General features: G+C 38.6%; 1 protein-coding gene across 1 annotated transcript; it reads left to right on the forward strand.

Moving 5' to 3' along the window:
- Nucleotides 1–3,302: 3,302 nt before the first annotated feature.
- On the forward strand, nt 3,303–12,888 carry LOC125004799 (ATP-sensitive inward rectifier potassium channel 12-like). The gene is made up of 3 exons (XM_047579700.1): nt 3,303–3,569; nt 8,138–8,316; nt 10,427–12,888. The coding sequence occupies exons 2-3, from the start codon at nt 8,225–8,227 to the stop codon at nt 12,078–12,080; spliced, it is 1,746 nt and encodes a 581-aa protein (XP_047435656.1). The 5' UTR covers nt 3,303–3,569; nt 8,138–8,224; the 3' UTR covers nt 12,081–12,888.
- Nucleotides 12,889–14,513: the final 1,625 nt, after the last annotated feature.

The raw sequence follows: 14,513 nt of genomic DNA on the forward strand, positions 1-14,513 counted from the left end.
CAACAGAGCACCTCTGGGATTTGATGGACCAAGAGATTCATATCAGAGATGGCAGCCGACAATCTGCAGCAACTATGTGATGCTATCATGTCAATATGGACCAAAATCTCTGAGGAATGTTCCCAACACCTTGTTGAAAGTATGCCACGAAAAATTAAGTCAGTTGTGAAGACTAAAGGGGGTCCAACCTTTTATTAACAGGTGTACCTAATAAAGTGACCCTTGAGTGTAAATGCTTTTCTAAGTGCAATGAGAAGTGACATTTGGTTCTGAAACAAAGAGGCATTAGTATCTCACTGTCACCTAGATCGGAGCTATTTCTAAACACAGATGGCTGTGTTGGCAGTAAGGACAGTTTTTCATTCAATTCATGTCCCACTGCATGACTTAACATTCTCCAATTAGAGGGTTTTCTATTTGACACCGTTTTTGACATGTATGAAGTGGCTGCAAGAGGAACCTGCTATTATTTCTTTATTATCATACCAGCTTTATTTGCAACCCACAATAATTTCTTAAGTGTAAATTCCATCTCGTAGACCTAGTCGATTGTAAAACTTGTGTGTATAAATGAATCATCAAGCTGTTAACTTTAGTTGCCAATACAGCAGTAACAAGCAATTTTATTTCTTTCAAATGTATTACACGGAGGACATTGTGTTCGTTCAACTGTGAGCTATTTTCAGCTCCCTTATTCCCTCTGTGCGCCCACTTAGTTAATCCCCTGACCTGTGACCTATACCCACACAGCTCATGCCTGTTATAGTGCACCCTAGCATCCCCTCCTACGTTATTCAACACCCACCTGTTGTCTAATGAAACCAGAAAGACAGCAGTTTTATAAATAAACACTGTGGAGTCAGAGAGAGAGAGTGCAAGAGAGAGATTGTATGTGTATTTATGTGTGAGAGAAAGAAGGGAAAATTAGGTTTCCATGGAAACTAAAGAGTTTTGTCTAATTGGCAATAACATTTCAGAGTGGCCTGAAATAAGAAATCTTAAAGTTGGCCACACACAGCCATATAGAAATGGCTAAAGCTGCTCCATCAGTCTGCCATGTTTAGTGATTTATTGATGCTTTATTTATTTATTTACAGAGACTGACACTGTTCAATCTGCTCAGTGAAACAAGCACAACATTTTTTTGGCTGCAGCCATTTCTCGATTTCGTTTATTTCTGGGATGAGCGGTTATGAGAAAGCAAAGCAGGGGAGATTATTTTGGTGTACAGGTAGCACTCCAGACTGATTCAGCAGCCCACACTGCACAACAAAAATCAAACATCAACCTGGCTGCCAAAGGAAAACCCATCCTTTTATGACAGCTATTAAGACTGGCTGGGTCACAGAGCTGCTGATATTCACATGTCATCCCAAGGATTAATTATCACTTAATCTGCTCCTATTTTTTCAAATTAGATTTTTAGTCTATAACCTATAACAAAAATAAATTAAAAGAAATAGTCATCATTTTCTCTAACCACTTGACAGATCCCCAGTCTATCACAGGACAGGACATAGAGACAGGCAACCATTGACACTCACACTCACACCTACGATAGATTTAGAATCACTAATTAACCCAACGAGCATGTCTTTTCCTGAGTACCCACGCAGACACAGAGAGAACATGCAAAGGCCCCGGTTGGCCTGGATTCCAACTGTTATGCCACCTCAGAGTTAAAAGACCTTAAATTGCTTATTTAACCAAAACCAAAAGGCATTCAGGATATAAATGATTATTTTTCTTCATGAACGCCGGATTCTCAGTAACTCAGATGGTCACTGAACGTGCATGTTTATTTCCTAATTTTTAAAGATGCTTGACAAATTAAAGTTGCTTTAATTGCAAAAGGAGGAAAACAACCTTATGTAACCTGTGTTAAACCACACATAATACATTAGTGTCACTTAATCACCTCACTTGGCACGGGACCATATGCAAAGGATGTGGTCAGAGCAGCAACAAAAGGTCTCTGCCATTCAACCTCTTATGTGTTTGGTTACTTTTCATCAGCACAACAAAACCACAAAATACAATCTAAATTTTGAAAGCTGGCCCAAAACTCTGATACTGTGTGCTGTTACAATGAAGTCCAGTTGTTTAGGTGCTGTTGGCTGGCTATTCAATCATTGTGATTGACAGTGGAAGTCGTTTTTTCCTTTTAAAAACTGTAATGTCCCCACTTAACTCAGTATAAATATCAGTTTTGGATATGAACTGGCAATACAATATTTTGATGTGAGAGCTGTAGTTGTAAATATGTAAATAAACTGATGAATGTTTAGCTCTTTCTATTACTGATCATCTGTATATCTGTATGTGATCATGTGAGGAAACGTCTTCTGTCAAACACACCTCTGCCATCTGATTACAACAGCAGAATGTTTCAAAGTAAATCTGTTGCCTTTTTAATAATGCTGTGATGTCTTGGCATCTTTCTCATTTTACATAGTTCTGTGGATTTTGAGATATTCCAGAATAAAACATCTCAAAATTATCTGATAGATAGCAGTTTTCTGCAGACATGTGTGTTCCCTAGAAGATGAATCCTAATGAAATATCTCAGCATCCACTTATTTCATTGGCACAAGTAACAACAGTAGACAAGACAAGAGGATATCAGAGGATATCAAGATTCTCAGTTGTCCAGGTCATGGCATATCCAAAAACAAAGCTAAAACAAAGACAACTGCGAGTCCTATTGGGTGGTTTCTTCAGCTATATTGAAGCAAAGATTTTCACTGCCTCCCAGCACTTTCCTAAAACACATCCAAACCAAACCTGAATCGTTATGAAAATAGGAACTGTCACAGCATTAGTTTTAGATAGACGTTCCTAACAAACAGCTGACTCCAGTGACTTTATCACTGGCATTAAAGTCACCATACTTAGCAAAGATGTGCTAAAATAAGAATAAGGGGTTAATATATCATCAAGATTAAGAGAAACTTGCAACAGATTACTGCAGATTTACTGTAAATCTATTTAAGGAATATCTTTGAAATTAAATGTCAGACAAACAAGAACACTTTGTGCAAGCGTGGCGTGTAAGAAATACCCCATGATCAAAAATCTTCTTTAGTTATGTGAGTTGCTTTGTTTCTGGCTGTGATTACAAGTATCTCCCTGAGTGGGCTAAAGTCTAAATTGTTCTGTCAACATCTCCACACTCCAAAATGTAGCATTTATAAATAGGAACATAATCAGAGCTCTCTTTCTCTCTCTCTCTTTCTCTCTCTCTCTCTCTCTCTCCCCCCCTACACACACATGCGCACACACACATACACACATGTTGGCAGGGATCAGGGCAGATGCACAGCCACCAGGCAGGAGCGACTCTGTTCAGCTACCATGGAGCAAGAAGACAAAGCTCTGACTGGAGACACGTACAAGCTGGGGCAACAGAAATCCAGGAGCAGATTCATGAAAAAGGTAGTTCTTTTTTAAAGAAAAACAAGGAGGCAAAGAGGAGAGGACAGCGACAACAGTGAACCTACTCAAGTATCTATTCATGAGGATGAAGCCACAGTTTATTTTCAAGTGAATCAGTCCAGAATAACGTAAAGGTGAGTGTTCATAGCTTTATGTTCTTATTTTTAATCTGTTGGCTCTGCATGGAAAAATGTTTTAGTCACAAACAGTTTGTTTGTGTCATCATGGTGAAAAATTACTAAGATTTGAACCTTACCAGTTTAGTTTCCTGAATCAAAATGCTAATTTAAAACTGCGCTGTGTGCCTCAGTTTACTGTTGATGAATTACTCAGCAGCAGGTAAGTTGACCACCAAGAATGCAGGGAGTGCAAACAGATAGAGGAAAATATTTTAAAGGCCAAAGTAATGTTCAAGGTTAGGGGAGTATTCAGCTCTCCCCAACCCCTCTTGCTCCCGCCTGCTCTTGATTATTCCTGCAGGCTTTGGATTGATTTTCAGCACTGGACAGCTCCCAACCAGTGGCCTCAATGAAACAAACACACGTCACAGCTTCTATTTGCAAACTGCCCCGTCATAACTTCTGCTTGCACTGCGTGATCCACTGATTGGCATTCACCACTGTCTATTGCCTGGAATAATGCCAAAGATAGAAACTTAATCTGGTATATTTTTATGTGACAAACTTGAGGTTGAGGCAACTTATCATGACCCAGATTTGTTCTGTTGACCTGTAACACAAGTTAGCCTTCTTTTTATACACTGCTGCATAAAGTGGAATTACTACATGTTAACACCCTTCAAAAAGCAAATGTCATCACCATAATGTACTTAAATTATCAACAATAAAAGTGTACAGAGTGCAATGTGTATGATTTTTGCAGTTCCATTAATCAATGCCATTCCTACAGCTTTACATATACGCTTTAAAACAATACTATAGCACTTCATTACATTTGTATATATGATCTATATGCATAGATGAAACAAAATATTTCCCTCTGAAATAGAAGAATAAATCATCATAAAATTAAAATACTCATGCACCTCAGAATTCAATTCCTGTTTCATTCTATCCCGACGAGCATTTTGTCAAGTGAACACAATTAGACTTCTATACATTATTAACTGTTCAACATTATTTCTAACACTGTGTGTGAATGTGTAGGATGACTTAAGTCCTTCTTGTCAGTTCTAGTGCAGTCCTCGTTCAAGTCCCTATTTTTGCTTTTCTGTAGGACTAGGTCATGGAATGGAGCCAGTGCTCTCCTCAGGGACATGCAGGCCCATCTCATTTAATAATATTTTTTTTACAGAACTGCAGAAGATGGGAAAAAGAAAGTATGTCATGTCTAAGTGTAAATGTTTTGCATTTTCACACTTTGCCTTGAAAAACTTGTGTTGCTTTGAGAAAAAAACATTGAAGCACTGTGTTTTGTTTACAGTATCCACTTCTCTTATCCAACACCATTACACATTGTAGTAGCATCCTCTGATATCATAATCACTTCACCCTTATCTGATTTTTTTGTCACACTCTGGCATGAAAGACAGCACACCTGAAAAACCAACACTTTCCTTTATTCTTCACTAGTGCTTCTTTCTTTCTTTCTTTCTTTCTTTCTTTCTTTCTTTCTTTCTTTCTTTCTTTCTTTCTTACGCCATCAGATCACAGATTACACAAAAGGTCTTAAGCCAGGTCACACAACCACCTTTCATACTGTTGAGGAGATTAAGGGACATAGTAATCTGGTATTTGACAAGGTTTTCCTCCATCCTTTCCTTTGCATAGGATTATGATGCAAAATATGTCCACTGACGTGGTTGAGTAAGAGCTTCATCACACAGACTCTTTGACACTCTGGGTCATAATAATCTTGTAGAGCATTATTTTGCACACAGGGTTATCCCTGTTTTGGGGAGTTACAGTGTGGATGGTCCTCTACTCTCCTTGGCCGTTCAGCTCCTCTTGACTTAACAAACAGAACCAACCATACTGTGAACACAGTGAATCAGCCCCACAGAGAGATGAGAGGTGTTCCTATGGAGACTGCTAATACAGTAACTATGATCAAGATGAATTACTGCAATTGTCTCTCAGGGCTTCTGTTCAGTAGGGAAAAGAGACATCAGTGAACAACAGTGTAACTCACTCAAATTAGTGTCAACACTTAGTTTTTTGTTGTTTTTTGTTTTGTTTTGTTTGTTTTCATATTTGTTTGTTAGCATATTTAAAATCATTTGCGTTACTAAAATAAAGTCTTTCTTTCCATTAACTACAAAATCATCTAAATAATTAAATTTTATATACTTCCAGAACTTTGGTTTCCAGTTGCATAAATTACAATGTCAACAACTTGTTCAGCTGAGGGGCTGATATACTGCTGAAACAATCATATACCACCGGTGAAACTGTGTTTAATAAATCATCCTAATTCAAGGTCCAGATTTATCTGGAATTTGGTTTGTTGCCATCGAGATGGGTGTGGGTACAAAAGCCAACCTAGTAAGTGAACTGATTTCCAAGATCAAGACAATATTTGATTGCTCAACCATTTGTTCTGTTAAATTTCCTTACACCATAAAATGTTATATATTATAATAACACTTGACTGTTATAATGTATTACAGTATAGTTCATTCATATAGGTTCCTTATTTTGGCCAAACACTTTCCAAGGGTTATTTCTTATGTTTTTTAATTTAGTCATAATAATGTTACTGTCTAAAGTAGCAAAACATGGGCTGTAAAATTAACATTAAGGATTTTAGAAGCTTGTTTGAATAGATATGTTGTCAACATATACACCAGCATGTAGAAATAATACCCACCACACTTTTTTAACCACAGATTCTTCTTCTTAGAAAAGTTAATTAAAATAACAAAATAAAAATTCATCACAGTAAAAAAAACAAACAAACAAGCAGGTAAATGTATCATCTCAGTGACAAAAAGCAAACCGTATTTTAAAAAACAAAACATATTTCCTTAATTAAAATGATTCACAAACACGGTTGGAATTATTTGTTTTTTTAATCGTTTTTATGGATTATTGTTTACTTTTGGTTACACATGACAATCTGTGTGCAAACCCATCAAACAGTAAAAGAAAAAAAAAGATTTCGTGTCATAATTAATTTCACGAACAATGTGTGACCGAAAAACGGAGTAGGCTGAAACCATAGCTTATTTTTGTCTATCATGTACAGAACATTAGGCAACCCTATACATCAGCGGTACATAAGAAAAACAAGACAAAACAAGAAAGAAGAAAAGAAGAGAACAAGGAAATAACTCTTTAAAGGACACTCTTGCAGTGTTGTTCTAATACCTTCTAATACATGGTGCCGCCGGCACTGATAAGGGAGTGACTTGACATGTTGGCTAGTCTTTAAGATCTCCATGAGAAAGGGTTGTGTTTTCCCCTCCCCTCCAGCTGTGGGAGTTATTGAGCTGACGTAATCATCCGACCTTTAGGGATTATCCATCTGAAGATGGTCCTTCATGGCCAATCAGCATTCAGTTCGCAACATCTGTCCTTGGTAAAACAAACATCTGGGAGCGTCACACACTAGTGTTGCACACAGCCCGTATTACATGACACCAAATCCCATCAAAATCTTTATGTGTATGCATGTCCTCTGTGTTTTTTATTGATGTGAAAGCGTCATTGAAAGGAGGCTTTTAAACTGCAGTTGTCAGAAAATTTCCCAAGACAATCCATTACTGTGTTTCATTAATGCAGGCCTGTCAGCTAATTCACGTCAGCCAAAGTGGTTCACGTACAATAAAACATGCCCATTTGTATTGCGTGCGATTGGCCTGGTTATGCAACTCAGTGCTTTTTGGTTCTCCTGCTTCACAGCATGGTGACATAATAAGCAGAGCAAAATAACCCTTCAACCTTGTCACCAGGCCAAACAGAAGATCAATTGTTCCTCCAACAGTGGATTACCACTGATTCATCTCTTTTTTAAACCTTTGTTCCTTCCACTGCCTGTTTGGTTTTCCACCCCTGGTTAGCCTGAAGGTCCCTGAGGCTAATCACAAGCAAGGGCCAAATCAATAGGCTTTCATTACACAAAACTGTCTGGTCTGCTCAGTGCATTAGGGCAAGGCCAAAGTTTGCAGTGAAGTATTTTTGATTGTGATTTTTAGCCATGCTAGCAATGTCGCTGTGTGTATGGCAATGTTGACCTCTGGTTGGTTCAGCAAGTCATATTTGACAACTTGCTATTCCAGTTTTGTACAGACATTCATAGTATACAGAGAATGAATCTTGGTGACTTTGGAGATATCTTGGTATAAATTTTAATGCGAGGTTGACATTCAGTGATTTCTCTCAATTTGCCTTTGGTCATTTGCCTTTAAATTCAGTGCGCACTCTTATGTTCTCCTGAAGATAAATGCTTTTACCATCACCAGGGTAATTTGGTGGGATATTCTTATTTAACTAACTGCAAAACTAGCGGTGTTCTCTTATCCTATCATCCTAGTCTTTATCTTACTATCCTTAAATATTTGTTAAATATCAAATGAACGCGTAATGTGAACATGGTAAAGTTTGCTTTATAAACATTACTAGTAATTATTCATCATGATCTTCCTCATCATCTGATTTGTTTTATTTGCTATGATTCATATTTTGAATCTATTAAAATTTACTATTGTGGTAATTAAATAAAATATCATCCTTGTTTGCAGAAAATGTATCATGGGACCCAAGTGCTGATAACAAATGCAAGACAGACCTGAGCTCATACTGCCTCCCTGTCCAGCAACAGTACGTTAATGGTTGGAACTGCCCGCCCCAACCTACATTACTGCCCTCGCAGACACAGCCTGATGATCACCGGTGCCATGGGAGCGGTGCGGGTCAACAGGTAAGAGGAAAGGGGGGGAAAAAAATCTCATCTGGGTTATTTCTGTTCCTTTTCATATTCCAAAAACAATATCTGTGCAGTAATAATCCCCTTTCATAAACACCAGAGCAGACTTAATGTTCAAAACATCTGCACTGCTTTGTAAAAAGATATCATATCAGTTAATGGTCAATAAATCATTCACAGGTACTCAAAAGATCAGGTATTAGTTGTTATTCAGAAAGAATTATTCTGACTGAATCAGATCTTTATTTTGAAAGCTTAACACTTATATTTGTAGGTACGACAGCACATTACAAACTGCTGAAAAGAACCTGTCAATAAACTCTTCTAAATAATGTTTTGTAACAATGGAGGATTAAGAAATTATCTGATTAACAATAATTTGAACATTATACTCTTTATCAACTATTGTGACATGGTATTGGATGAAGCAGCATAAATATCACTCGTAGCCGAGCATTTAGAAACGCAATGCCCAAACACAGATATTCTTATTGTAGCTTAGCAACAGTAGCTAAGCAATGCAGATTTGTCAAGATTTTTCCACATGCATGAAGCAGTGTGTAATGACCACAGAAGAAATACACAACATATAAAGAGGGGCATTTTTAGTTTTTTAAAAACCTTCAAAAACAGGAATAAAAATGAATAATAAATTTAAAGAAGTGCGCGTGGCTGTGGAAGCTCACTGCTGATATTATGGGAGAAAGAAATTAACCATCTCACTCACTGTGTAATCTTTTCTCGCTGTGTGAAATTTGGTTCTGAACATACAATTTTAAAATAAGACGAATTCTTGAGCCAATGGAATAATAGAATTACAGCTTGGTTTTACATTTTTCATCCTCACATTTTTAATACTAGCCAAGAAGATCAATCTTACAAGGCAAGAACTGCCCTGTTTTTTATATCTGTATTTTTGGAAACCAATCAATGATATTTTTGACTTTTTGTTTGTGGCATACAGGTATATATAGAAGCCCATTTCCGCCACTTTATGAAAAAAAAAATTAGGAGATACTAAGTCAAAATTATGAGATACTAAGGCATAATTATGAGATGCTAAATCAAAATTATGACATACTAAGTCAAAATTATGAGTTAGCTAAGTCATAATTATGAGATAACCAACTAATCAGGAGATAAAAAGTCTAAATTCAAACCGAAACAGTAGCTACACTAAGGCTAATCTAAAATGAAAATGGATCTCATCGTTGAAAACTGCTTCAGATGTGGGTTTACAAATCGTGAGGTTTTAACTTTATTGGAAGAAGTACATAACGTTAGGTTAAGCCTTTGGACATTGGAGAGAAAGCTGCAGAGGAACCAGCTTTGGCGCAGACAAAACAAAACAGATGACGCAGAGGTGGCCTCCTTCATATTCAAACAGCTGCAAACATCTGGCAAACAGCACAGATACCGATGGATGGCTGGAAACTGTGCGGCAATTAATAAGACTACTGGACAGAAATGGGGTCGATCTTTGTGTGCACAACCATTTGCGATGGTGCATTTATGTCAGCTGTGGTCCGAATTATGTTTGACATGTGGATGGGTAAGACAAGTTGAAGCCTTATGACATATATGTTAGTGGGTGCATAGATGGCTTGTCTAGAAAGATGATACGGCTCGAGGCGTTCAAAATCAACAGCAATCCCTGAATTACTGCAGGGTATTTTATTGATGCCGTGAATGAAAACAGTGGATGCCCAAAAATAGTCAGGATAGACCACGGTACTGAAAACACGCACTTGCAGAGATTTCATAAGTCACATCAAAGTGTAGTGCTACTTCAAGACAACAGCAAACTTGTTTTGATTTAATAATTATGACTTAGTATCTCATAATTTTGACTAAGTATCTCATAATTTTTTTTCATCAAGTGGTGGAAATGGGCTTCCCTAGGGTATAGCCTATATACAGTTTCTGTTAACATAATATGAAAAACTATAAATGGCAATAAGTTAGTTCAAAACAAAAACCTCTTCATCTGACTAGTTTTGCTTAATTACTTTGCTATTTATGGCTGTTAAATCCAACCATACAGTCATCCTGTTCTTATCTACCTTTGTCTGTTTCTCATTGTTTTTCTTCTCTCTTTCTCCAGATACAGCATCGTTTCCACAGATGAAGATACCCTGAAGATCTCCAGCCTGGGCCTCCACAATGGCCATAGTCCTCTGACTCAGCAGACACTTTCAGGGGCTTGTGTGCGAGGTGAGGAAGGAGGTGGAGGAGAGGTGGAGGAGAGGTGCCCCGGAAGTGATGAACGAAGAGGAGCGTTGTCTTTGAGGGTGACCAATGAACCCATCGTCCATAAAAGCTGTCGTGCTTCCCCTTCATGTCGCCTGGGCCTGGATCTGAGCACTGGCCGTCTGCGCAGCCGCTTTGTGAAGAAGAATGGCCAGTGCAATGTTGTTTTCAATAATATGGAGGACAAGCCACGACGATACCTGGCTGACATTTTCACCACCTGTGTGGACATACGTTGGCGCTATCTACTGCTCATCTTCACCACCACCTTCCTTCTGTCTTGGCTGCTGTTTGGTCTGATCTTCTGGGGTGTGGCGCTCGCTCACGGAGACTTTTCCCTTCACATCCCTCTGAAGGATGAAGATCCTCGGAGTATTGCAGAGGAAGGAAAAGATGAGTGGAGGCCATGTATTCTCCACATTCAGGGTTTTATTGGGGCATTCCTATTCTCCATAGAGACACAGACCACCATTGGATATGGTTTCCGGTGTGTCACTGAAGAGTGCCCAATCGCTGTGGTGACTGTGGTGGTGCAGTCCATCGTAGGCTGTATTATTGACTCCTTCATGATTGGCACCATTATGGCAAAGATGGTGCGACCAAAAAAGCGGGCTCAGACCTTGCTGTTCTCACATCATGCTGTCATTTCCCTGCGTGACGGCAAGTTGTGCCTCATGTGGCGCCTTGGGAACATGCGGAAGAGCCACATTGTTGAAGCCCATGTGCGTGCTCAGCTCATCAAGCCGCATGTCACTGCAGAGGGTGAGTACCTCCCTTTGGAGCAAACAGACATTGATGTCGGCTATGACGATGGGCTAGATCGATTATTTCTGGTGTCGCCATTGGTAGTGGTCCATGAGATTAACAAGAACAGTCCTCTATATAACCTGAGCCGCAGTGACCTGCAGAAAGAGGACTTTGAGATTGTGGTCATCCTGGAGGGCATGGTGGAGGCCACAGCTATGACCACTCAGGCCCGTAGCTCCTACTTAGCCAAGGAGATCCTTTGGGGTCATCGCTTTGAGCCAGTGCTGTTTGAGAAAGGTGACCGCTACCATGTAGACTATTCCCGCTTCCATAAGACCTATGAAGTGCCATCTACACCTCACTGCAGTGCCAGGGAACTGAGCCAGATGATGGGTCGAAGCGGGCAGTCCTCCACCTCCAGCTCAAGTTATTCCAGGTCTCCATCACCGTTTGCCCCAAGAGTAGCCCGGCACCTACTGGGCTCTCACTCCCCAAGCGCTTTCTGCTACGAGAATGAAGTAGCTTTGTGCTGTGGAGATGAGGAGGAGGAAGGGGATGCGAAAGAGGAAGTGGAAAACCTAAAAGTGAGAAGTGACCAGGAGCTAAAGATGAGAGATGATATTCACTTGGGGTTCAAGGAGACGTTTGTGGATGAGCAGACAGTGGAGATGTTGTGTGTTCTGGACACTGAGAATCAGATTGGCCTTGACAGACTACAGCCCACCCTACCTTTATACATCAGCAGAGAGTCAGGAGTTTAATCAGTGGTTATGACTGCCCTTCCATTTGTTTCCTCTCTTTGTGTGCATCCTACCAAAGTATTGAACTTGTGTAAAGATAAAAGATGGAGGACACAATTTAATCTATACATGGGCTGGAGGAGAAGGATGTTTTTTCACGAAATCCACACAGCTTTAGCTCATAATCTTGCTTTGTTTTCAGGTCACGTATACTTTCAGTTGTAACATCAGCATCAAGAGAATGCACAACTTGTCTTCTTTTAAACATGGTGACCAGGTATACACATAAATCATCAAGTATCTTGAAAACTTAATTGCTGTCTTGTTTTATGATCTCTGTATGATTGACACGTAAATCAAGTTTTTTATTCTTGATTTCCATTTCCATTTTGTATATATGATACGCTTTACTTTACTTAAGGATTTTACATCATAAACACATACATCTTATAAAAGAAAAATCTATTTATTTTATAGGCAGCATGGCACAAATGTTTCAAACGTTAACACTTGTTTTTTCCTGTAAAAATTAATAATTTCTGTATTTTGAACTTCTGTCTTCCTGCTTGATTTCTGCGACTTTTCCACTTTCCATTTGATAAGTAAGCTATTTTTTTTTTCTTCAAAATTCATCACAGTGTATCCTTTAATGATAACTAAGCACAAATATGATCCTTATCCATGAAGCAGAATTCAAACAGTTAGTGAAACCGGTGCAAATGAAGAAAGAGCACTTTATTCTTACTTTTATTAATAGATACAGACACTTTGCAAATGTGTGATGTTTTGTATGAACAAAGCACCCAATAAACGACAGTTGATAATTGAATTCTGTGCTGAGTCTCTGTTCGTATTTCCAAACTGGTTTAATTTTAGCTGTTCATCCATGCTATTTGCCACCATTTAGCAATTAGGATAGCATTAGCCATACCTTGTCTTTAGTACTTGAATGCAAGTGTTATGGTAACAATAAAAAACAAAGAGGTGTAATAAACATTATACCTGCTGATCATTAACATTGTCACTGAAAATGTTAGCCTAATAATGTCAAGGTGCATTGAGGCACCTCATTATAGTTTGAGAAGTGAGCTCAACTTCAAAATACAGTATGCCCCGTTAACATTGAAGAGTATGTGCATCTCCATCTGTGAAGTGAAATTATGGAATGACTTAAATATCCAGTTAAAACAAATTATTAAACAAATTATTAAAATAAATCACAAATCACATAAATAACAATCACAAAGACATATAATACGTGTATTATGGGTACAATGAGGAAGATAGGTTGTTATACATTGCACATATTGATATTACTCATCATATATGATGTAAATCTTGTAAATATATCTATAGCTGTAATATATACCTCTATAACTATTATTTGTTAATAATTAGCGTGACTGATTATGGTTACATATACTATTGTATATTATCAATTGGTTATTAATATATGTATGTATGTATGTATGTATGTATGTATGTATGTATGTACAGTATGTCATTGTAATATATTCATAGTGGTAATATACCTTGCTATAATGACCATGTTAACAAGGACAAACCCTCGAACTCTATGACCTCTCAATTACAACTCTCCCTTTGGAAAACACACATGGGGATAAACGTGAGTGAGGAGTGTCACAAGCACTTTTGATGACCCAGATACAATACTATCTGGATAAAAATATATGAATAAACAGAGTCCAGGAAGAGCTTCATCTCGATGTACTGTTGCCGTGTGTCTCTTACTGTGGTGCAGGCTCCACCAAGTGGCTAAACAACAACAACACTGTGAGCGAAAGTATACCATGAGATCCCTTCCGAATTTTACAGCTGGCACATATGTAGGAAAAGCCTCAAATTAAAATTGGTTGCAACACACAAACCAGTTCTTGTGGAGAGTATTTTTTAAACTAAATGAATCAGATCATAAGCTAACATGCTAACATGTGACCTGCTCAGTGTGAAGAGTACAAGAGGTAATAGTCACACTCATGACCGCCAGGCATATTAAATTTGACAAAAATAAAACATTTAAAACGTACAGGTTGTGCTAAGTAGCTAGAAAGGACTTTATTTTGTGGCAAGTGACAAGAAGCGGATACCACCTAGCCCAAGTCTGGGTCAGCACCTGCCTATGTTCCCAGTATGTGTTGATGTAGGAGGAAGCCTCGAGGATACTGTTCATGCAACCTTGCATTGAGCTGACTGCTCACCAACCAGTAACTATCCCTCATTAGCATGATTGATAATTAGTACTTTAATCCACCCCCCCCCCCCCCCCCCCCCCCACCCCACCCCCCACCCCACTCCACCCCGCCAAGTCCTTCAAAAACAAGGTGGAAACTGATGTTGTTAAATGTTATCTGGTGTCCTCTGACAAGACATTTCCCCTCTTTACAATGTGCCTCTCTCCCCACTGTCATCTCATCCTTCTTTCTGGCGGTTTTC

The sequence above is a fragment of the Mugil cephalus genome, chromosome 2 (assembly GCF_022458985.1).
Source record: "Mugil cephalus isolate CIBA_MC_2020 chromosome 2, CIBA_Mcephalus_1.1, whole genome shotgun sequence".
Lineage (NCBI taxonomy): Eukaryota > Metazoa > Chordata > Actinopteri > Mugiliformes > Mugilidae > Mugil > Mugil cephalus.

Coding starts and splice junctions, on each gene's coding strand:
- LOC125004799 (XM_047579700.1), top strand. CDS start 8,225: ATGGTTGGAACTGCCCGCCCCAACCTACATTACTGCCCTCGCAGACAC. Junction 8,317..10,426: donor GGAGCGGTGCGGGTCAACAG/GTAAGAGGAAAG, acceptor CTCTTTCTCCAG/ATACAGCATCGTTTCCACAG.